This window comes from Anoplophora glabripennis, unplaced genomic scaffold (assembly GCF_000390285.2).
Source record: "Anoplophora glabripennis isolate ALB-LARVAE unplaced genomic scaffold, Agla_2.0 scaffold59, whole genome shotgun sequence".
Lineage (NCBI taxonomy): Eukaryota > Metazoa > Arthropoda > Insecta > Coleoptera > Cerambycidae > Anoplophora > Anoplophora glabripennis.
Window position 1 is genome coordinate 1,010,865 of NW_019425991.1, and position 24,383 is coordinate 1,035,247.

General features: G+C 36.1%; 1 protein-coding gene across 3 annotated transcripts in view; it reads right to left on the bottom strand.

The window, feature by feature from the left end:
• Positions 1–1,405: 1,405 nt before the first annotated feature.
• Positions 1,406–24,383, bottom strand: part of LOC108906926 (GAS2-like protein pickled eggs) — a 72,375-nt gene continuing 49,397 nt past the window's right edge. For all 3 annotated transcript variants that reach the window (XM_023457217.1, XM_018710373.2, XM_018710379.2), the window contains exons 6-11: positions 8,679–8,786; positions 6,347–6,522; positions 3,892–4,306; positions 3,545–3,710; positions 2,821–3,492; positions 1,406–2,760 (exon numbers count right to left, since the gene is read on the bottom strand). In XM_023457217.1, coding sequence (XP_023312985.1) covers positions 2,444–2,760; positions 2,821–3,492; positions 3,545–3,710; positions 3,892–4,306; positions 6,347–6,522; positions 8,679–8,786 — 1,854 coding nt within the window. In that variant the 3' untranslated portion in view covers positions 1,406–2,443. The remainder of the gene's footprint in view (positions 2,761–2,820; positions 3,493–3,544; positions 3,711–3,891; positions 4,307–6,346; positions 6,523–8,678; positions 8,787–24,383) is intronic.

The window sequence follows — 24,383 nt, forward strand, 5'->3', positions numbered from 1 at the left end:
AGAAATCCAAGCCGTAAAAAGTAAATTCAGGTGTCATACTTCACATTTTCTTGACTTGACTCATAAGAGTACCTGTCAAATGCCGAAACAGCGTTCTACGATTCGTATTTCGCGGTAATTGTAGCAGTGGCGCCTCTAGCGGTAACCAAACGAACCAAAAACTAAATTAACAGCAACGTGAATGAGTTTGAGGTATTTTGCAGAATTTCTAAGGCATTTATTGTTCATAGGACTTTCATTTGTATAGAGGGAGAGCTACACTAAAATGATAAATTAGAAATTTGCCGTCAGGAAATTTATAATTCTACAGAAATGGCATAGATGGCAGCAGTGCCTAGGTGAGAACATGTTTTTATTATAGTTTCCTCGTATCCTGTTTTAGTTTGTAGTAAATGAAACGATTTTAAATTTCGCGCATTTATTTATGTTTGTGACGGCAGTAAGCTGTTGTGTGTGGGTAAAGTAGGAAACTATTTGTAAATGTTGTGATGTCATCTTGGGGATTTCGAACAAAAGAATATAGTTGTGTATTAGTTTTATTAAAATACAGTACCTAAAGTTAAAATTGGTGATGAAAAAAGAGTTATTGTTTTATGACTGGGTTATAAAAGAACACTTTTGTGAATCAGTTTTATTGAAAAATTGTAAAATTACTTAATATCAACGAAAAAATACATGGTTTTGTTAAGTTCTTCAAAGATATTTTACAGCTACAAGAATTTTAAAAGAAATCCATAACAATATAAAACTACCATGCAGATTTGTCTAAAAACAGAAAGATACTAAAAAAAAAACATTTTTATAAAGAAAAATAATAAGATATTATTTCCTTAAGTAGTAAAAATCACTAAAAAACCACACTTTTTATGGTTTTGCTGCCCTACGATTTGAATTTCGCGGTATTGGTAACAGTGGCGCCTCTAGTGTATCAGTTTTATTTAAAAAATAGGAAAAATTTTTGTGAATATGGATGAAAAAAAAGTTGTGTGTGGGTGGGTAATAAAAGAACACTTTTGTGAATTAGTTTTATTGAAAAATAGTAAAATTAATAAATATCGATGAAAAAAGATATGGTTTGGTTAAGTTCTTCAAAGATATGTTACAGCTACAAGAATTTTAAAAGAAATCCATAACAATATAAAACTACCATGCAGATTTCTCTAAAAACCGAAAGATACTAAAAAAAAACATTTTTATAAAAAGAAATAATAAGATATTATTTCCTTAAGTAGTAAAAATCACTAAAAAATTACACTTTTTATGGTTTTGCTGCCCTACGATTTGAATTTCGCGGTATTGGTAACAGTGGCGCCTCTAGTGTATCAGTTTTATTTAAAAAATAGGAAAAATTTTTGTGAATATGGATGAAAAAAAAGTTGTGTGTGGGTGGGCAATAAAAGAACACTTTTGTGAATTAGTTTTATTGAAAAATAGTAAAATTAATAAATATCGATGAAAAAAGGTATGGTTTGGTTAAGTCCTTGTAGGATATGCTAAAACTACAAGAATTTTAAAAGAAATTCATAACAATATAAAACTACCATGCAGATTTCTCTAAAAACCGAAAAGTACTTAAAAAACATTCTTATAAAGAAAATTAATAAGGTATTATTTCTTAAGTAGTAAAAATCACTAAAACGCTACACTTTTTATGGTTTTGATTTTTTTTTATAATGGAATGTCCGTTCCAGTTTTCCTTGGCTCTGCTCCGGTACAAATAAAGATCTAATAAAAAAACGTACGCCTAAAATTGCTCAATAAAAAACGTCTCGTAAACAATTTAGTCAAAATACCAAACAATCACAATATATACACATAATTTAAAGCTACAAAATAGCTACTCTAACATATCGGCAAATAAAACCTACCAATACGATTAATATCATAATAAGTATAACAGGTAGCACCCTAAATGGTAAGAAAATTAATAAAAATTAATTTCACAACTTATGTACTTGGTAGATTCACCCGTAACACGTAAAATATTGGGTAATGGACGACATTCAAAGCAATGCTACTTCTTAAACGTCGACAGCAAATAATTTGTAAGGTAAGCGATCGGCTGGTGTTTCTTTAATAGTGCACTGGTCAAAGGCTTTGTTTTCATTTAAAAAATTGGATAAAAACGCTACCACTACTCTGTCTACGGTCGAAAAATACCCTGACTTTCGATAATTTTGTATTTATTGCTACGCCTACTCTAGTTTGTCTCAACGAACAAATAAAATAGCACCGATCCACATCGACGCTCAGGAATGGTAAGTACTCACGACGCCTAAGTTTGTTCTCTCCAAAACACCAACAAAGCAATGTCGTTTCCAGCACCGTAAATTATTTTTAAATTAACACTACGCTTCCGTAATCGTTGTACACTTCTTTACGGACACACCAAACGACATTCCTTCGTTGTTTCCCCCATTCCTGAACGGGTTCCTCGAAAAACTCAAGCCTTGAGGTAAGACAGAGGCGCTGGTATTCTAGAGATGTTGTTTTCTGGCCTGGAGTCCTTCCTGGGACTCCTGTAGGACATCCTGTCCCCAGTGTTCCTCGTAAACCTGCTGGGCTGTTGTTCCACTTCAACGTTGAGCGTGTTCAGGCTGCCGTATTTCCTCAACAACTCCTGCACCTGCTGCGCTATGGTGGCGTCGTCATCGGCGTGTTTGACAGCCTGCATGAGCTCCTGACGAAGCCGGCTTTTGGTGGGGGAGGTGTTGGCTGAGGAGGCCCGCCTTTCGTTCACCGCCGAAACGCTTCTTCTGCCTGGAAAACCGCAAAAATATCACTAGGACCCAAATCGGGTGAGCTAGACTCATCACTTACCTGTCGAGTTTCTGACAAAGGGCGACGTGAACGTTTCTGTGGTGACGCTGGGTCTAGAGGCCTTGGGTCTGCCGTTCCAAGTGTTGATTTTGGATTCGACCTTCTTGGGGCCCGGTGAGCCTCTCTTGGGGCTTCTCTGGAGCTCCGCCCTTTCGCTGCTGTTCGCCCTGCTCAAGGATTTTTCTTTCGGGGGTGTGGAGCGGTCTTTCTTGGTGAAAGAGTTCTGTCTGGGGATTGTCTCTTTCTGCTTGGGGACGGAGGGTTCTCTCGCCATCGACTTGGGGGACTTGTTGGGAGATTCTGATAACTGCTCCATGGACTGGAGGTTCCTTTCTAGCTTGGATTTCATACCGCCTTCGTATATCCTCTGGGAGAACTGAGTTTTTCTCAAGCCAAAGTCGTTGATGTCTTCATCACCCTGTTCGCAAGAGTTCAACACTGCGTCGAACTGGTTCAGTGCTTGCTTGTAATCCACCTCATCGGAGGAGTTTTGGCTGCACACGGACTTTTCCTTCTCCTTCAGGAAAGGAGGTTCCTTCTCTGTCAGCTTCTCCATGGACTGCATGTTCCTCTCTAGCTTTGCCCTGAGGTCGTTATCGTAGATTCTCTGGGAGAACTGGGTTTTCCTCAGTCCGAAATCATTAAGGTCGTCTTCAGTGTACACTTGATGCTCTAAAAAAATACGTTGTACAGCTTATTTAAAAGATGTTTGCACACTACTCACCGTTTTCTTCCGCATCCTCAGAAGAGTTCTGGCTGTACAATGAAGACCGCTGCTTCTTCTTGTCGTGGACGATGCCCAAACTCCTGTAACCCTCGTCGGACACTTCTGAAGTGGTGTCGCTGTGGTCTGTGTCTGTCACTTGCAGCACTGCTTCTGATTTCATCACCTGAGTCAACACACCACGTATGTTAGATAGACGTAATTAACATACATATTAAATTGTATTAGTAATATTTCCGCTGGTGCCAAGACAGGAAATGTATATATGGAAGAGAGAAGCTACTTAGGAATGATAATTAACTGAGTATTGGTCAAGGATGTTCGTTGTATTCAAATAACAAAACTACCTTAGTATCTGCTGGAATCTGCATGCTGCTGACGTGTTTGGACTTTGGAGACGTCGGGACGACGTTCACAGGTAAAGATTGATGTCCCGAATTGATGATGGGCAAGGACTGAGGGCCGTAGTTCTTCTGGAGGTGTTGTGGACTCCTGTGGGTGCTGAGCTTGGTCAGGTGCGTCGACGTGAAGTTGGGGGTCGGGCTTCTAGATCTGTTAATGGATTGGGGGATATTCAGGGATTTTCTAGGGAAGTTCGGACTGACTGACCGTCTGGTGTCGGTATAGGAGAGGTGGGATGGGGAGCGGGACCTGGAGCGGTTCAGGGAGTTCGTGGGGGGACCTAGTAAGGGAGGGCTGTTGGAGGAGGTGTTCGGGTAACCGTTGACGCCGGTGGGTACAGTCGCGCTGCCGGCTGGGGGCCTGGAAACGTATTAAAAGCTTTAAAATACAGGATAAAACTCTTTCGTAATCTATTTACTAAGATTAAGTTGGTATAAAAACGTAAAATGAGTTCGTAACCCTTTTGGGGAAGACTTAAAGTTATTGCACGACCTTGTAAGATTTCTTTGGCCTAGTATGGAGAGTAGGGCAACGTACTTTATAGCGGATGATTCTAAAATGCGTCGTACAACTAATAATAAAATAAGGCTAGGTAGTAGGATATATTTTTAAATTTACTGCCAAACGGTTAGATTTTGAATAAAAAGACAAACAATTTAAATCCTCACTGAAGACGAGAGTACCTACTTCTTCAATATAGAAAACTCTGAAGTTTTCGATTTTGATATTAAAAATATCAAAAAGTCGAAAATAAAAAATTTATAATTAAAAATATTAGCTGACCCTCCCAAATGTGACGCCTATGGTTACAATTAAAAGATCATTTTTACGTTAAAAGATTGTCCGCATATAATTTAAAACATAACCTAAATCTGATTCTTCTAGATAAACAGCGATTTGAACAATTAAAAATAAAACATTGTCAAAAGGCCATCTGCAAAGAGCCCTACCTGCCTTAGGAAGCATTTTTGGATAAGACGATTTATGTCAAATCAATATAAAATCATCCCTAGAACTTACTGTCTTCGTTTGTCTGTTTAGTTTGCGGACACCCTGTATGATAAATAAAAAATGGTAACTAATAAATTTCAGTCACTCTATTACCGTTATTGATCCAGTTTGTAGCAGTAAAACTAGACATTTATGTTTACGAATCTGACAAGAGTAAAACTCAGTAATAGTCGAATAGTAAACAAAGTTTATTTTTATTTTATAGTTACTTCCGGGCATTTCAATTTTACGAGTATAATTGTACAAACACAAGAATTAATGAGGATATTTACTTTCATTTACTCCGACCAATGTAATTTTAGATTGGATATGAACAGGTAACTAACAGAAAAATACTACAATAGTATCGAACGAAAAATAAAACAACGGAATTTGCCAGAAAGCACATTTCACATCAACTGAACTCATCTGAAGACGTCTTAGGAAATACGTACTTGTAAACAAATAGTTTCGACTTGGCTGCCTTGCAGATGTCAGAGACGCAGGAAATGAACCGAAAAAAGTCTATAAAACACCACTGGGACCCTAAATAGTCTTAAGTGTTTATTATTATGATTTTAACAGCGTCTGGGATCGCAACTACGGCCACATGTGTCTCTGAACGCTCTCTTTGAGTTAAAAGGTCCATATGTCACATACCCCGTGACTAATTCAATTTTAACAAGGCCCCAAATGCACTGCGGGACCAATAAAACAATTTCTGACGACTAGAAACAAGCCAGGCGACACTAATGCGGGCATAAAGCTATTTATGGCCGCTTTGTTTGCGCAGGAAGTTGTGCCCGTACATCGAAAACTATCTTTTATCGCTGTTTGGATTCTTTGCTGCGGCATTTCGAAACGACAGACTTACACTCGCGTAGAGTGTGCTTTGAAACAATTGAAAATTGTAAATAAAGTGGCCCTGGATTAGAGCCTTGAGGTACGCCAGTCGCTGATTGCAATGAAGCGGTTGACCTCTAGATAGCATCACTTTATTGGGCTGTAGGTGAGAATTGGGCCTGCAGAATTGTTTTTGGGCGGGGTGAAGGAACCTTTTTGCATAAACAAATATTTTTGTCGAAAACGACAAGTTGGTCGAGGAATAAATAGTTGTAAAAAGCACCCACGTGCTAATATAATATCTTTGCCTATAAAAAGTCAGGTTCGACACATTGATTATAGCAACTTTTTTTAACCGGTTTGGATTTGCATTGCTTATTTCTTCATAGTTGTATCATAACTTTTGTTGTGTAGCAGCAATAAATAAATACATAATTATTTTTATTTGGGTTCTTAACACCTACCAGCACTTTATTCTTTGTAAACAGTAATATAAGAAGCTTTTAATTATAAAATCAAGATAGATGTTTACATTTTCCACTACTTTTTTTAAAACTAGATCCTTACCTTTCGTAGTACACGTGCGACCCGTGTAAATCAGCAGCTCCAGGCTTGTTGACCAACCTGGCGCTTTGCGTGCTCCTGTGCTGACTTTTGCACCTGCAAGGATCGTGTTTGTCCAGATAATGGGACAGGGTGTCCCATCCACCGCCTACCCTGACCATCACGTGGTTGCGCAGGATCTGAAATCATAATTATGCCTTAAATTGTGTCGCACGTACCGCACTGTAGTACAGAATCCTCGGATCTGTCACTGGGCCTTCCAAATATTTGTTATCTAAGCAAACAACTCGGAGAATGCTTGGAGTGTGTTTGTGTGCTTTGGTTTCACCAAAAACAAACATCTTGGCGTATTGAGGGCATATGGTTAGAAAAGTAAAGCAGAGGCAAATATTTGTTGTCTTCGGGATCTTGTAGTGTTCCAAATACGGCCGAAACAAATCTCAAAGGCATTTGTGTGGCAATCGTCAAGATTTAGGATAGCTGGATTTGTAAACAGTCTAATTATAAAGTAGTCCAAGCATTCTGTCACGGATTAATGTTAAATTTGCAGAAATTATTACCTGGACAAAAAAAATATATATATAGAAAATTAAATTTTAAACTGGCGAACATGGTTAAAAAAAATCGCAAAGTTGCAAAGAACGGTTTTTCTAAAATAACTAAAAAAAATATAGCACCGATCGAAAAATTTTAAATGAGGTTTTAAAAAGATCTATCTATTGATTTTTTGTAAGTATCGATTGCTTTGTTACTTTTCGAGATATATCGAAAAAACCGTTAAAAATCTTCACTTTTCTCTTCTTCTATAACTCGTTTACATTTACGTTCCCATATTTGCTATTTACTGCAAGCACAGTCCGCGGCAAGCCAAAAAAGTACATTTTTGAAAAATTTAAAAATATTAATTANCGTGGTTGCGCAGGATCTGAAATCATAATTATGTTTTAAATTGTGTCACACGTACTGCACTGTAGTACAGAATCCTCGGATCTGTCACTGGGCCTTCCAAATATTTGTTATCTAAGCAAACAACTCGGAGAATGCTTGGAGTGTGTTTGTGTGCTTTGGTTTCACCAAAAACAAACATCTTGGCGTACTGAGGGCATATGGTTAGAAAAGTAAAGCAGAGGCAAATATTTGTTGTCTTCGGGATCTTGTAGTGTTCCAAATACGGTCGAAACAAATCTCAAAGGCATTTATGTGACAATCACCAAGATTTAGGATAGCTGGATCTAATTATAAAAGGCCCGAGCTTTATTTCTCATTTTTTTTTCATTTTTTCTCAAAAATTTCGTTATGCAAAGGCATACAAATTTTATATGGTTGGAAAAAAATCAATGAAAACGTGCAGAAAAATGTATACACTCCCATTTAAAAAAATATCGATTACGTCACCACTCATCGACAATGTGACGAAAAAATAAAAAGAACGACGAAAAATGACACGTTCTTCAATATTACAGGGAAAAATATGTCGAAAAACGGGTAATTTTTCGTTCTTTTTGTATGTTTGTTGTTTCCCTGAATTTAGCAATGGTTGTGACTTCAAATACAAACGCCTCGAATGCTCTAGCGCCTGGACTAATTTAAAAATATACAGGGTGGGCCATTAGTGTGAGGAAGTACACTAACTCCCTTGTTATTTATAATACAGAAAAAAAGTTTATATAAAAGTTGTACAGAATCAAGAAACCTAAACTAAAAAATTAATTTCAAACATACAGGGTGATGAGTAAAAACGGGACACGCCAAACATTACATTTTTTAAATGGAACACCCTGTATATTTTTAAACACTTGGATTTCTGAGAAAATTCTATATATGGCAATATAAACAGTTTATCATTTTAGTGCGGGGTTGCCACGTTATGTAGAAAATTCTTAGAATTTTGGAAAAAACATGTAAATACTTTACAGGGTGTTCAAAAATAGGTAACTAAGTTATAGCTCGGGGCTTTTATAATCAAACACACTAAATGTTAGTAAACACTTATCAAACGTATGTTCCTTTACTTTTATAATAAAAACGGATTGCACTTTTTTAAATACAGCATGTTTGATAACGCGAGGACTTTGCACGCGCTCAACGAGTCCAGTTGTTCATTGTGAAGGTTAATTTTAGATCGATGGTGCATTGTTCGAATTTCTACATAAGTTTACTTTCAGCCGACACATACGAATCATTAAAATCACTGTAATTAATCACAGCAACGACAAAAACATTCGAATGGGAAACCTTTATTATACAAGAAGCAAGCAAATACGACTAAAGCTTAAGGCCAGCATGTTTTTTAATCATAAGTGAGCGCAACACGTAAAAAAATTGAAAAACTTACCCTTACGAAGATCAGCACTTTAGTATCTCCAATTCTGTATTTTCCCTCTGATACCCTTATCATGGGGAACTGTGTGGGGCAGGTGCATTGGGCTACCAGGTCTCTAACCTAAAACAATAAGAAGAATATGTTAAATCATATCAAATTCTCGGTTTTGATACCAGAGTCTATACAGGGCGTTCCTGAGATAAGTGCATTCCTGCAAAAGAGGTCACGAAAATGAGCTATTTTTATTAAGCATCTGATCGTCTAAATACTTCTGTTTTCGGGAAAATTAATGAAGAAAATTAACCGTAAATGTAAGCCGACCTTGTGCATCTTGTGCAGGTGCGTTGTGTGTTGCAATATTACTCGTGACATTGGTCGAGAAGTGGGTGTATACCAATCCTGCAATGTTGGGCGCCTATGCTCGACAGTTAAATAATTTATCTCCGTACTATAATCTTGTTTCATCGAGTTTTTAATGAAATTTCAATGGCGTATCTGCGTGTATTTGTTATTTTCACTGACGTTGTTTCCTTTTCAGTATTTTTAAGTGTATTTAATCAATATTTTTAGTGAAATAGTCAGTTGACTCGAATAGTAAAATGGTAGATTTGTAAAAAATGTTTGTAAATAATTTAAGTTGTATCTTCAGTTGATATTTGGACAAATGTGACATTTTTTCAAACTTCAGCCAGTGAAGTTATCTTACCGACCTTAAGGACGCCCTGTATATAACCGCAGATATACAAATTTGTACCATTTATGGTAAATTTGCATCAGGACTGTCGAAAATGACCATTTCGTAACAGCGTATCATAAAAAACGTATTACAGCGAGTCATTTTGTCCATTTTAGGCAGCGATCCGCGAAAAAACTACGCCATAAACATACCGCCGCCTACTATCTGCATCGCGCGTTTCCAAATCCGTAAAATAACAGGGAAACAATAACGTAAAAGGTGAGCCACATAAAAATTATAAATAACGAGACATTTAAAGCTCTCCGCATAAATTAAATCGCCTGAATCGGGTCAGGTAACCATACTCCGCCGATCGAGGTCGCGAAAAGCGAAAAAAACGGACGAAAAGACTAGAAAAGGAAACAATTGCGGCACCGCGACGTATTAATTTCAAAACCTACTGTAATAATTCATAAGCGCGGTGTAATAAGAAACGGTCGCTATTGTCTGGGGACAATCGAATGTCGCTTCTCGCCTGCTGCGACTTTCTATGCGCCATTTGGAGTACGGACTTCGTGCCGTACTGTCCGTACGGGGAGAAAAAATGGAAAAACACGTGGGAAATTCAGCCGTTTTAAATATGGAGAGACAGGTCGGCGCACATGCAGAATGCTCGTTAATCGCTGAACGAAATAGGAAAGCATAGCTTTGTTTTGTATGCCACACGTGTTATATACAGGGTGTTTCGTTTATACTTAAAGAGGAAACTGTGAGGGTAGCTCGATATAACGATTACAAATAAATGAAAAAGGTTAGGAGCATAAAGAATGCTTCTTCCGAGGGCTCCTTAAGGGTGAGCCCTTGAAAGATGTTTTCTCCGGTTCTTTTAAACTATTTGAAATATCATTTATCTGCTCCCACTAGAAAAAAGCGATTTCGAGTTAGAAATGCATGTTTTATTAACAAATAAATAGAAATAATTGATGAATATTACGTTTTAATAATTATTAAGAATGAATATTTATAGTAATTGTACAGTTATTATATATAGTAACATTTATAAAATGTCACATTTTTCTCAAAATGATTTGGCCGCTCCATTTCAGCCACCGGAGGCTCAATATTATCTGACTGATCCATTAAAACAGCATGATGCGACATACTACTAGAGTTGAAGTGTGATTGTAAAGAATCCTGTTGGCTATTTCATTTTTGTTACTTAAACTGTCAGCAACATAATTTTCTGCAATTGTGGCTGATTTCCACTGACCATGTCTCTTAAAATAATATATCAACTCCTGTACTAGCCACTAACGTTGCCGATGTTCTTCGGAATGAATGGCCTGTATATGTTTCAGGATGTTCAAAAGATTCAAAAACTGTACAGTCTTATTAGGAATCATAGAAAGGGTATTCTTGCCGAATGGTTGGTCGTAACATCTACCTGCTTGATAGCGCATAAAAAAGTTTGAAATTTCAGTTTTAATTTCTAATCTAATCTTGATATATTTCTTGAGAATTTCTATGTGAGAATCATAACTCAGAGGAGAAGTAATTATAAACGTACGTGACATAGCATTTTTAGAATCTGGAATTTTGAAAATCACTCATTTAGAAATAATAATTCAAAACCAGCAAAATTGCAACTTTTATGTAGCTTTGTTTAGAAACGACAAAATCCAAGGCGACTTTGCAAGATTTCGAATAATGTCAAAATTAATTGATTAAGAAATGTCAAAAAATAAAACCTAAGTTTATTTCATGAACCATAAAGAACTGTGGCAGCAGATAAAATATTATACACCACGCAGCAGTTAAGTGTAATTTAGCAGTCTCGGACTCTATTGCCAGTCCTCGCTCCGCTCGGGCGCAAAATCGTCCTCGACTGGTAAATAATACTTATCTCCTTTATAGTGTAAATAACTATTTCATAACTCGATTGGATTTATAAACTATGTTACACTCCACCTTTATGCCTGTTCTAAATAATAAATTATTTAAACTGATAAGTCCTGAAGATGAATATGGTCGTATAATTTGCTTGAAATTGTAATGGGGACCCTTCGACCAACTAATTTTAATTCTGCTCACGTACCGTCGCAATATGACAAACTGGACAATTCGCGTATTAGGTATTCAAAGAAAAACGCCATATAAAGCTGGTTATCTGCCATCTGTATGTGAACCATGTTAGAAGAAGTCATTGTGAAACGTAAATGAGACTATTTACCGTATTCACCATTTTTATCAGTAAACAAAGAAACCAGAGTTATTTTTAGAAAATAAAGAACATTGTTGCCAAACAAACTACGACTTTCCTTATTGTAGAAACAAGCTAATTAACAGCCAGTATTAATGAATTTATAATATCTTAATTAGAATATATCAATCACTGTTACGAAATAACAAATACTGAGCGAGGCTTATCTCAACTTTCCATCTCCATATCAGTTATTCGAATCTACAAACTCCGTGACTGATATTTGATGTATATTTCTGCATTTCTCGGTCGTCCGACACACCGAAATATCAAATTTTATTACATTCGTCGATAATTCCGCCACTGCCGCGTCCTGTTGTGATTCTAACGTGAAACTAAAGATCCCGAGGACGAAGACAAAAGGACATTCTCTGCCATGCCCAAATAAAGCGCGAACTTCGACGTTTCTGCTTCCTAGTTGTTCGCAAATGCTAGATCTTATCTGGTTTGGAATTAATAAGCCTTGGTTAATGATGTGCACGATATTGAGTGAAAGTGGCTTTTAATTTATAGGACTGAGACGTTGGAGTATGAATATGGAATGCGGGAATTGCGCTGGGCGCATTTTTGCAAGTGCACTGCGAAAGACGACGTCTTGGTTTGTGCAGTGGGTTAGGAAGAACACCACGAACAAGCCATTGGACTTTTATGAGAGATATAGGTACAAATATAGTGGAAAATTTCGGTATTTATTTATTTTTGACTAAAACTATAGGCAGTTGAGAAATACAGAATGTAAATAAATTAGTGGGAAAAAAATTAAGAAACACACTTGATCAAGGTCAGAAATTTTTTTTGGATTTTTTTGGGCTCACTGACATGATTTTTGGCGATTTTTCGCCATTTTTGGTGATTTTACGCTATTCTTTTGCGATTTTTGCAAAATCTGGGGGGATTCAACATAAAAGACTTCAAATTTGGATTCAACATAGGTATCTGAATACATAAGAAAGCTACTTGATCAAGTTCAGAACAAACTTTTTCGAATTATTTTGGGCTCATTATCGTGATTTTCGGCGATTTTTCCATGGGCGTAGCTGGGGGGAGCAGGGGTGTGCACCGCCGACCCCAGGAAAAAAGATCTAATATTATCGTCTATCATATCGGCATATCGGTAAGTCGCTGACTACGTGACCTTTTATTTAGAATGAAAGCAAAATTGTTCAGGCTTTTGAAATTTTAATCGGCAAGCTTGCGAAGATTGTGAGAGCTTCTTTTTATAGACCATGTAAAAAGTAGTGTAGAATAATATGTACCGTATCCGCACGCTGAATACGGTGGGCGACATTGTTTAAAAGTTGATCAAACATTCGCCCATGGATTTTTCACTATTTCTTGCCAATTACTCAAAATTTTGGGACACCAAACTAAAAGAGCTTTTGAAAGAGAAGCAAAAATTATGAAAAATATTTTCTGCTTACGATTCCTTGAAAGTGGTCAACAATAAAAGTTTTTGGCTTTCAGATCCTGATACGACCATTTTCCATTTTTCCTCAAGTTGCTACAGCCTTTTGAAAATCACTTAAAAATTTAAAATTTTTGTTATCCTTAAATTTTTGTGATAAGTATTGCTGCATCTGTTTTTGACCATTTACACTCGCTACGTTGCGGAATTGTCTTCGTTTGGGCTATTGAATATGTATATCCAAAAAACAGGGTTAAAAGGAACGTTCAAGCAATTTTATTGCAAAGGGTAATTTTAGATGAAAAAGCCGCGGAGTGCTATTAAATTAGAGGGTGGAAATTGGAGGTAGGGGTGAAAATGCACCCCTTTCAGTTTTTTAATTGTAGCTCGAAAACGAAGCAAAATTTTGCTATATTTCATAGGAAAATTATTTAGAGAATTAAATTTCCCCTGGAAGTAGCTTATTTAAAAAATAAAAAAAAATTAATGCAAAAAAATTGTTAATAAACAATTTGAAAAAAGCAAAAAATTCGATTTTTTTATTTTTTACTTTTGTAAAGTATTTTTGGATGAAAATTGAGTGATATATGGCCGCTAAAACAACATTTTTATAAAACAAATCTTTTATAACCTCAAATAATGTCCTAATAGAAATTTTAAAATCAAAATTTCAATTCTGACTGACTATATGTATAACTACTTCCTACCTCAAAAATTGAAATTTTTATTTTAAGATTCATATTAGGACATTATTTGAGGTTATAAACAGATTTGTTTTATAAAAATGTCGTGTAAATTAATAAATAATGGTACTTCTCTCTTGAGTATTTTCGTATTTTTCTAATTTATGGGCACCCTGTATATCTAATCTATGATGTTTGTATGACAGTCTCATTTTTTCGAGGGGCAGAACTTTTTATAAAGATTGACATTTTTCGATAAAGTCAAAAACAAAAGAGTATCTCCTCTTGTCAACTCCATCCGTGGACACACTGTATATACATTATTAATAAACTTTATCGTACTTAAATTCTCAAGTTTTTACTAAATTATTTGATTAAAAAAGCAAAAAAAAAAATAAAAAAATCTTATTTTTGGTTTCTTTAAAATTGTTTATTATCAATTTTTTGGATAAAATTTTCCTTTTACATTTTTTAAATAAGCCATTTCGATGAGAAATTCAGTTCTCTACAAAATTTTTCTTATGAACTATACCGAAATTTTGCTTCGTTTTCGTGCTATATTTAAAAAACTACAAAAGTGCATTTTCACCCCTATTCTCAATTTCAACCTTCTAATTTAATAGCACCCCGCGGTTTTTTCATTTTTAATTGCCCTTCGACCAAGTCATGTGATGAAAATCCTTGAACGTCTTATTTCCTTCCTTTTTTGCAAAAAATGAGAATTAAAACGTATAAGGGTAAACGCGACGGAAATCGAAAAATTGGCTAAATTTGAGCGAGCATATAGCAGTCAATTTTCATCCAAAAATACTTTACAACCACTTGTTTTGAAGGAAATTTTATCTACTTTTATTTCTATGAAGCAATGTATATACCTATTTTTACTTAAAAAAAAAACTAGAGGCAAAAAAGTAAAAAAAATCAGAAAATCGAATTTTTTGCTTTTTTTCAGTTTATTAACGATTTTTTTGCAAAAAATTTTCATTTAAATTTTTAAATAAGTTATTTCGATTGGAAATTCAATTCTCTTTAAAATTTTTCCTATGAACTATACCGAAATTTTACTTTGTTTTCGAGCTACACTTAAAAAACTGAAAGGGGTGCATTTTCACCTATCCTCTATTCAATAGCCTAGTATAGTTGGATTTGATCGCCACATCCGCTACGATCCATTCAGCGCTCCAGAGTGCTCCCCGTGGGCGTAAAATCGGCCCGCGATTTTCTAACAGGGCCCGCATTCCCGAAGGCTGGAATTCCAAACCTCTAATTCAACGATAAATCGTACCAGCAAAGCACCGTACCCCGTCGAATCGCTAGTTGGGCAATTAATCGGGCTCCAACAACGGCTGGAATTCGCGTAGGCCCGCCAGTTGACGACAACCTGCAATCGCAAGGCCTCCTCTGCGATCTCAGCGTCCTTTCAGCAAAAAGAGAAACTGCAACAGCTGGCCGTAATTGATTTTGAATAATTGCACCGCTCGGTTTGTCTAGGAATGCGCTGGGCAAGGTCGTACGGCGACGAAACTTACCCGTGCAGCGAGGCGAAGGAGAAGAAGAAGAGAACTTCAAAAATATTTAGGTTAGGAATGTGCGAAACCGAGCAATTGTTTCGTCCACGCCGTCTACACAGCGAAACTCGTTTGCGTTACTTTTTCGATCGAATCAGGTTTACGTATTGTATTTGTAAATTGATATTTCGCGACCTTGCGAAAAAACTGTTGGTGCGAGCCCACACGGCGAACGAGTCGCGATAAAATTGTTATTAAAAAAACGCGCGTAGGTAGAAAATTACTGGAATTAGTATTTTTAATAGCGCTTTTAAATCTTAATAACTCTGGTCGGTTGCGGATGTCGATGCCAAGAGCTGTGGACTGCGTGCTCAAACTGGCGATGTTCAATTTTTAATCAACAAGTGTGCGCCAGTGAACAGGGACGTATTTCGGAAATTTGCCACAAAATCTAAATTACTGTTGCCATTGGGAAGAATTGGTAATGTAACAGGACCAAGCAGAAATTATGGAGATTTACAAAGTACCAAAGTAAACAGGACTTTTCAAAAATAGGCATTTCTAGTGGGGCCATCTATTGGCAATTACATGCGTCACTGATCTACTGTCAAAATTTCATGACATTTGGACGAACAGAAGGGGAGTTATTGAGTCGGAAGTGATAGGATGTTTGTGTAATCGGTACAAAAATGAGCACCGAACAAAGAGTTTTGTTTCAAACTGGGTAAAATTTTTACCGAAACGTTTCAATTGAATGAAGTTTATGGTGATGATTGTTTATCCCTTGGCAGGGTTCATGAGTGGTATAAGAGGTTTAAAAACGGTCGAGAGGACAATAAATGATGAGCAACATGTCGGCCAACCGAAATCCATGATTACCCCAGATTCCATTAGAACTGTGCGTGAGTTCATTAAAAAATCAGCCAAAATCTTCATTGAAATTCATGGAATTAGAACTGAACATCTCAAAAACAGCTATTTATCGCATTTTGGCTGAAAATTTGGACTACCAAAAGTGTGTGCACGGTATATTCAGAAAAGTTTACTGACGACCAAAAATTCAACATTCGAAGGCCATCGCCATAACGTTTATAAAATCTAGATCAGTCACTGAAGCCTCGATATTATATGACTGATCCATTAAAACAGCATGATGCGATGTATTACTAGAACCTGGAGTTGAAGTGCCATAGTAAAGAATCCTGTTGGCTATTTCACTTTTGTTACTTAAACTGTCGGCAATATAACTTCCTGCAATTGTGGCTGATTTCCACCCATCATGGCTCTGATTGCTGATACATCAACTCCTGTATTAGCCAGTACGTTGCCGATGTTCTTCGGAATGAATGGCCTGTATATGTTTCAGGATGTTCTAGTTTCAAAAACTGTGCAATCTTATTAGGAATCATAGAAAGGGTATTCTTGCTGACTCGTTGGTTGTAACATCTACCTGCTTTAATTTCCAATCTAATCTTGATATATTTCTTGAGAATTTCTAGGTGAGAAACAGAACCCAGACAAGAAGTAATTGTAAACGTACGTGACATACCATTTTTAGAATCTAGAATTGTAACTACAATAATGTCATCAAAATTTTTTTAAATTGACGTTGTCCAAAGTAAGTTTGCATAACTCATCAGGACGGCATACTCCTGCAATGCCTAAGACCGTCACTACCTTTATTAGCAAATATGTGTTATCGGGTGCCTGAACGAGAAAATCGTTTACTTGTTCTCTTGTAAAAACGTTTGACTTTTTAGGTGTATATCCGTCATTCTTACGTTTCAAAAAAGCTCTCAGCTTGGGGTATTTTGATATATCCACGTTCTTTTCTACGAAAATAGATGACTTAATCATTGAGTATTCACTTCGCTTTTAACTGCAAACTTCTAGCAGCGACATCTATGTTAATTTTTATCCTACACAAATAAAAAAACAAAATGTTCTGTGAAAAAAAATCTAAACTTTTGTACTCTTGAATATTTTTCGTATATTTTTAATCTTGTAAGTTATTTTCAAAAATACGCTATTTTCTTTGGAATTAAAATTTTTTATTTCAATGAAAACGTAATATTTTCAAAAATATGCATTCTAAACCGCTTAAACTTGTATAATATCCTGTTAGCACATAAAAAATGTAAATTGTCAAAGGACTACCTTTAATTTTAAATCTCGTGAAAAATGCATCGCTTTTTGTATAGATTTTTTTTCCGAATAAGCGAATTAACAGATTTATTTTGATCATTACTCTGTTAATTTTTATGCTAATGACTTAAAGTCAAGTTCATTTTAAACATTTTTTTAAAGTACTTTAAAAAATGTTCTGTGCCTTTTTTTTGAAACCATTTTTTTTAGTTATTTTACGTTAATTGCGTCCAATTTAGTTTCTAGCGGACATGAAATTATCTTCGACCAGCCATATCTCAGCACCTATTGCACCTACCTAAATGAAAAATAACTCAAACTTTTTCTTTTTCTATAACCTTCATTTTCTTCGGGATATATTTTTCCATAGGATGTCTATTTTCCGAGTAATTCGAGCAAAACTACTGAAAAACGTCGTTTTTTAATAAAAAATGTACATTTCAAATCACCATTAACTCAAAAAATATTGACTTATCGAAAAATGTTCGTAAGATACTTTTTGCTTAAAATTGATTGCTTTAACGATTCCTGGGGTTATTTTCAATATCTTATTTTTCACCCCCTAGAAGGCAGGGGTTCCATCCCCTGGGCAAAAGCGCCCATCGCCACTATATAACTTTTATTTCTTCACGTCAATCGGTTCTATCCGAAAGAAGTCGGATGGGAAACCCTTGGTCCCCTGGGTTTGTTAATAAAATCTGTTTCTATTGTTGTTCAACGAAAGTACAAATAAATTGGCTTGGTCTTAGGCCATTTATCTAAGACGACGATTCCTAATCCAGCCCACTTAACTGGTATATCACGTAGCTGTGCATCTCCCAATTATTTTTTATTAGCCTCATTAGTCACCACCTCGACACGCAAGGCTGTTAGAGAATCTCCGAGCGCCGGAAGTTTTGAATAATTAACGTATTCTAACGAGCACAATCCGTACTTTGTACCCGGCGATCTCGCATTCCTGTCACTTTCGATTTCGTCTCTCTCGAACGGATTTTCCCACAGATTAGTATCGAGAGTGACATACCGTCCACGAAACAAGGAAAAAATTGATTGGGTGCCGCAGGTTTGCGTCTATTTATAGTCGTTTTGGTGTGAGGTTGCGAAATATCGCTTTTGGCGAAAAAATAAATTGAAAAAAATGTTAATAGATGTGTGAAGGGTTTGATGTGAAGTAAGAGGCTTAGAGCCTAGCCCTGAGGCACCCTTATGAGCGTATTTACTGTATACAACAAACATTTTTAGTTTTATTTACATTTCAACTCGTTCTGGTTGTGCTTTTCTTTGCTGGTGAGAGAAAAACCAATTAGGTTAGGTTCGTAACGACTAAGTACTAAGAAGCATTGTTGTTTATTTGCCTAATTTGGTTCACTAAATTATTACACATTCCCGGAATGCATTGTATTCAAATGCTTCTTTGTACTAATTTAGAAAACAAGAGAAAGGCGACGAGAACTGTGGGAACAGTGAGGTTATTCGCATTTTATCAAAGATTATATGGCTGTAGTGTCAGTCCTAGACATTTTGAGGTTAGGAATCATTTCGGATGAACCGAAACATTCTATATTGAAGAATACGTCTGAAAATATTCGTTTTATACAGGGTGTTCTACCTGATAGGGATTCTTCTGTAACTCTACAACTGTAAAATTTATGAAAAAAATGGTTTTAATAAAAGTTGCCTGGAATCATATGTAAAGAAAATATTTTTAGCTTTTCAGGGTGTTCCAATGACATAGGTTCCCATAATTGCTCCCCACAGATTCAGTATTTCCGAGTCTGTTAAAAAGGAAACAACAACGGTCCGAGTACAGACCCTTGTGTAACGCCAAACTCATTTCTTGATTCACTTATCGTGGATAAACTATAAATTTTTATATTTTTTTCCTGTGTATGGAACCCTCGATAGCAGATTCGGCGAAAAGCGAGACTTATCCAGGTTTCCCGATGTCTCACGTTCCCTCGCCACCGCAGACTAGACGTCAGCCCTCTTTTCCAGACTTCCCGGCGACTTTTCACTAAACGCGATCGATACATCGTACCATCTGATTGGTCAGTCTCGCGCTACGAATGTCGCAGGATCGATTTATCCTCTAGACTGTTGCATTTTCGAACCGAGAACAATTCGGTTGTTATCTCACGCCTACTCCGACGGCCGTTACGTAAAATCGGATTGCCCAACAATCGGATTTTCAATGTTAAGCCGTGTCCAGCGCGCGCCCATGTCGTTTGCAAAAGAAAACAACCTGACATTTTGGTTGTGGGCGACCAGAGTTATGAAGACTCGATTTCCATAGTGATTCTTCACTTTCAAGGCCGTCGGTGGCTGGTAATAACTAATAATGCCTCGTAACATCCTAGTGTGCCGCGTTGGGCGCCAGTCACACATTCATTTGTTTTTGAATTCGCAATTCAAGACTAGAAATCTAGTACTGGGGTCGCCTATAATCCACGTCACAGGAAAAAGAAAAATGAACGGAGGAAATTATAATCAACAGTTTCTAAAATTCTTAATGTTTTGTACAGAGTGTCTCGATAGGCCGTGTATATGGAGCTGCCGCAGGTTCCTGCGATCAAAATAAGCGGGTATATAATGTGTGTTCCAATGTAAACATGGCTTTTCTAAAATAGATATTCGCAGTGAGGCCATCTATTGGCAATTACATGCGTCGGCAAAGTAGATCCTTCACAGATGCACTGTCAAAATTTCATGACGTTATACAGGGTGTTAATGAACTTATATCAAAAATTTAAAGGGGTGAAACAGGAGCAAAAACTTTTATCGGAAGTTTAAGGTCATAGAGAAAAAAGCTAATTAAAAATGTGGTTAAAACTGTTTTGGAACTGCTGAAGTGCATGTATTTTATCGCGGCGAATGCTTACAAAAAATTCTGTAACACCTTTTACCAGTTTGTAGGTTTCTTATGAAGCCGGACTGTATTCAACAAAGTCAGTTTGTAAACATTGTTGTAGTGATTGCTGTGCTGTTTTTCGAGAGTACTTTTAATAGCCGTATTTCCAAGTATAAATGTCGAGGAGATGATTTTAGATCTCGTCGAAGAAGATCCGCATCGTAGCACCAGAAATATCGCACAGCAAGGAAATATTTCGCATCCTGTTGCGTGATGGACATTAGGAGAAGCTCAGTTGTACCCATTTGATATTCAACGTGTTCAAGCGTTTGCTCCTGAGGGTTTTCCACTACGTCAAGGGTTTTGCGAATGGTTGCTTCAGGAACAAATCCTCAATTTACAGCGCAAGTACTTGTTACAAATGAAGCTTATTCAGTCGAAATGGTTTACGTAATGTCCACAACACTCACCACTGGACTATCGAAAGTCCACACGAAATACGTCGCGGCGCCTTTCAGCAACAGTTTCGCGTGCGAGCGAATTGGATACGTTGCGCTGAAGCTTGTGTGCAAGCAAATGGTGGGTGCATCCGTGTATTTACCTAATTTTGACATAACGGACATATGGCAGAAATATTTGACATAAGTTCATTAACACCCTGTATACAGAACACCCTGTATATAAGAGTGGCAGTATTCTTTTATGCATGTATAGAGCGATTACTTCGTCCTTAAACATAAAAATAATAATTGCCGACTATTACATATAAATGAAACAGTAGTCCAATTTTTACTACAAAGCGATCTACATGAATATCGCGTTTATTTTCTTAACGCAATCGACAATAGAGACCGAATAGCTCGTTAGGGCGTCGGTTTCGTACGACAAAGCTTTCGTAACAATTTTTCTTGATTAATTAGCCGTTAATATCGATCGCTGTCCTTCTGATTGTTTTGAAACTGTTATCGAGGCGACGTATCGGCCAACTGGGTCACCGCATTTGACCCCTGGAGAAATCATAACGCATTTCAGCGTCTAAGTGGTGCCTTACCGATTCCGGCGACTAGAAATGTTTTTGTTCGACACGCCCAACATTTAGCCGACAATTAACGAATAATCCATCAATTGGAGACCTTTGCAACGCTGCTGGTCGATAATTTAACAATCGGGAGCGCTGTGGAGAGATCGCAATTGTTTTGTTTTTAATAATTTCTAAGTCTCTTGCGAGTTTTCCCCTCGGTGCTTATTCTGTAAAGATAGGCGAGCGGTTCACCCCTAAAAAGATGCTTCTAAATGAAGGTAACCGACTAAATTTTTAAAACAAAAACCTACAGCATGAAACTTTTTTTATTTTATAAATTGTATTTTTCTGTTAATTTACATATTTTTTAAATATTTTTCGGCGTGGTCAGTCAATTGTTATAAATAAAAAAGTTGAAAATAAATTACTTGCCGAATGGCTTTGAGAACAGTTTGTTTATTGTAAAATGGACCAAATTAAACACTTTTTGTCCTTTGATAAAATTTCGAAAAATGCTTCGTTTCCGAGATATTTACAATTTAATGTGAAAAAAGTGACGAAATCGACAAACTTTCGGAATTTTTTTCTCAAAAATTACTGAACCGCAATTGATGATGAAACGCTTATTTCAACTCAAGAACTTGTCGAAAATAACGAAAAACTTATTATTAAAAAATTAAATAAAAAANAAATAAAAAAGAAATGAATATACTTACTTTTATTGCTCTTAATATTTTTGTAAAATAAAAATAAAATAATTATCCTATACAATAAATTATCCAATAACTTTTTTATTTTTCGAGACCACTAGGTCAATTATTATTATTAGGCTAATTTTACGATTTAAAAAGCTTATTTAGTTTAGTTTTGGTATAATTTTCAAGTCAATTTTAGCCATCTATAAAACCAACAATAGAATATTTAAATTTAACTAATTACTTGCAAAAACCTTACTCCGGCTACAAAACCAAACAAAATGGTCTTTTGAAGATTTGTACTGTTAACATATATCGATTTAAAAAAATCATAATTATGTTCATTGTAAATATAATCTAGTCCAACATATTGTAAAAAGGAAATTTAAATTTGAAGTGTTATCATAATTTTCTTTAAAAAACTTTTTTTTACTTGCTTTAGACCAATAAAATGATTGACCCCATGCCAAAAAAAAACAGATCTTAAAGTAGAAAATCTGCCGATTATTATGCTTTTTTAGAATTAAAATCTGCTCAGTAGTTTTTGAGAAAAAAATTCCGCAAGTTTGTCGATTTCGTCACTTTTTTCACATTAAATTGTAAATATCTTGGAAACTAAGCAGTTTTCGAATTTTTGTCAAAGAACAAAAAGTGTTTATTTTGGTCCATTTTATTGTTTTCAAAGCCATTCGGCGAATATTTTTTTTAAACTTTTTTATAGCAATTTACTGACCACGCCGAAAAATATAAAAAAAATATGTAAATTATCAGAAAAATACACTACAAAATAAAAAAAGTTTCATATTGTAGGTTTTTGTTTTAAAAATTTAGTCGCTTCATGCCTTTTTATTAGGGGTGAACAGCTCGCCTAAGATCAGTCTTAACTTTTTAACCTTTACTTTAATTTTTATTATTTGCTTGTGTTGTAAAGTCGTTTAATAATACAGAAATTGTGCAATCCTTTTGTGCAGGGTCGTGCTAATGGTAATGGTGTTGAAGCTCGTATAAATGTTAAAACTTGNAATTTTTATTATTTGCTTGTGTTGTAAAGTCGTTTAATAATACAGAAATTGTGCCATGACAGGCAATCCTTTTGTGCAGGGTCGTGCTAATGGTAATGGTGTTGAAGCTCGTATAAATGTTAAAACTTGTATCCTAAGCATCCAGTTCCTTTTTCTCACCGTACTTCATCGAGCAGTCCCAAGAGGATGGAATGTTTGGTAACAGCCCTATGGATTCTGGAAGACCATACCCGAAGAAGAAGAGATAATTTTAGATAAAGTAATAGAAAACCCTCCCTTTTAACACTAGATAACGCAAGACAGCGATTTTAAATGCATGATAACATCCCACCCTCTTATCTCTTGGTACTCTGCTTACACTTTTCTTTAACGCCCTGTACATTCACTGTTGGAACTGTCTCCGCTGGGAACCGTTATAAAACTAGTAAACAGGTGCTTTATATGCTGCTATTGTAGTTTTACTATCTATTAATTGTCAGAACCTTCACTGACATTAATTGCATTATAGTCCAGGAAAGTTGGACATAAAAAGGCGGAAAAAACCTCAGAGTAAAGAAGTTCGCTCATTTTTTCCTTATTTTCCTGGACTATTACGACTATTGCCAATAAAACAGTAGAGTTACTTGTAAATATTGTCAAGTGACCATTTTTTTTACTTTGTTGAAGCATTTTCCCGTGTTCTAACCAAATTCAGACGTTTTGTTTAGATATAAACGGCCTCCCATCGCTTCGAAAAAAAAAACAACGAGGCCAAAGCCTTTAGAAAACCCGTAGTGCGCAACATTTTCTCTGCTGACATTTCGCCGTGTTGACAATTATTACAAATTGCCGCTGCAAATCGTTGTGACATTAGAAGCAATAAGTTAATTTGTCGGAGGAGCGTTTCGCGGTCTGGGGAGCTTTAAGGTAAGGTTACTAAACGCGGTAAGAGTAAAGGTAGCGCGTTTTGTTCTCATTTTCGACTCGACTTCACTCGACTCGTTGCAAAATGCTATGGAAAGGCTTGGGAGCGATCATAAGCAAATTGAAATATCACGCAAATTGCCTCTTTATGCTTCATCGGGCCCTGAGATTGTCAAGTTGTACTCTTGGGGACGACTTGTGGGTTTACTGCAAGTAATTCACACGAATTGCAGGGGCGCGCGTTTAAAAATGGTAATTTGTGATTAATTAAAAAAAAAAATGTCGTAATTTGGAAGAAATAATTCTTATATTTAGAAAAGTGACTAGAAAAAGTAAACTCCGATAATTCCGTGTTATCTGTTAATTTAAATTTGCGTCAATATTTATCGAGGTGATTACAGCATTAAAAAATCCTTTGTTTACGATACCTTAAAAGGTTTGTAATGTTTATACAGCTTGTAAAATTATCAAAACTATTTACTTTTACATTAAATTCGCGAACTGATCAAACTCGGCAAGGTAAGTATGAAATAAGAGGTCGTACCATGTAC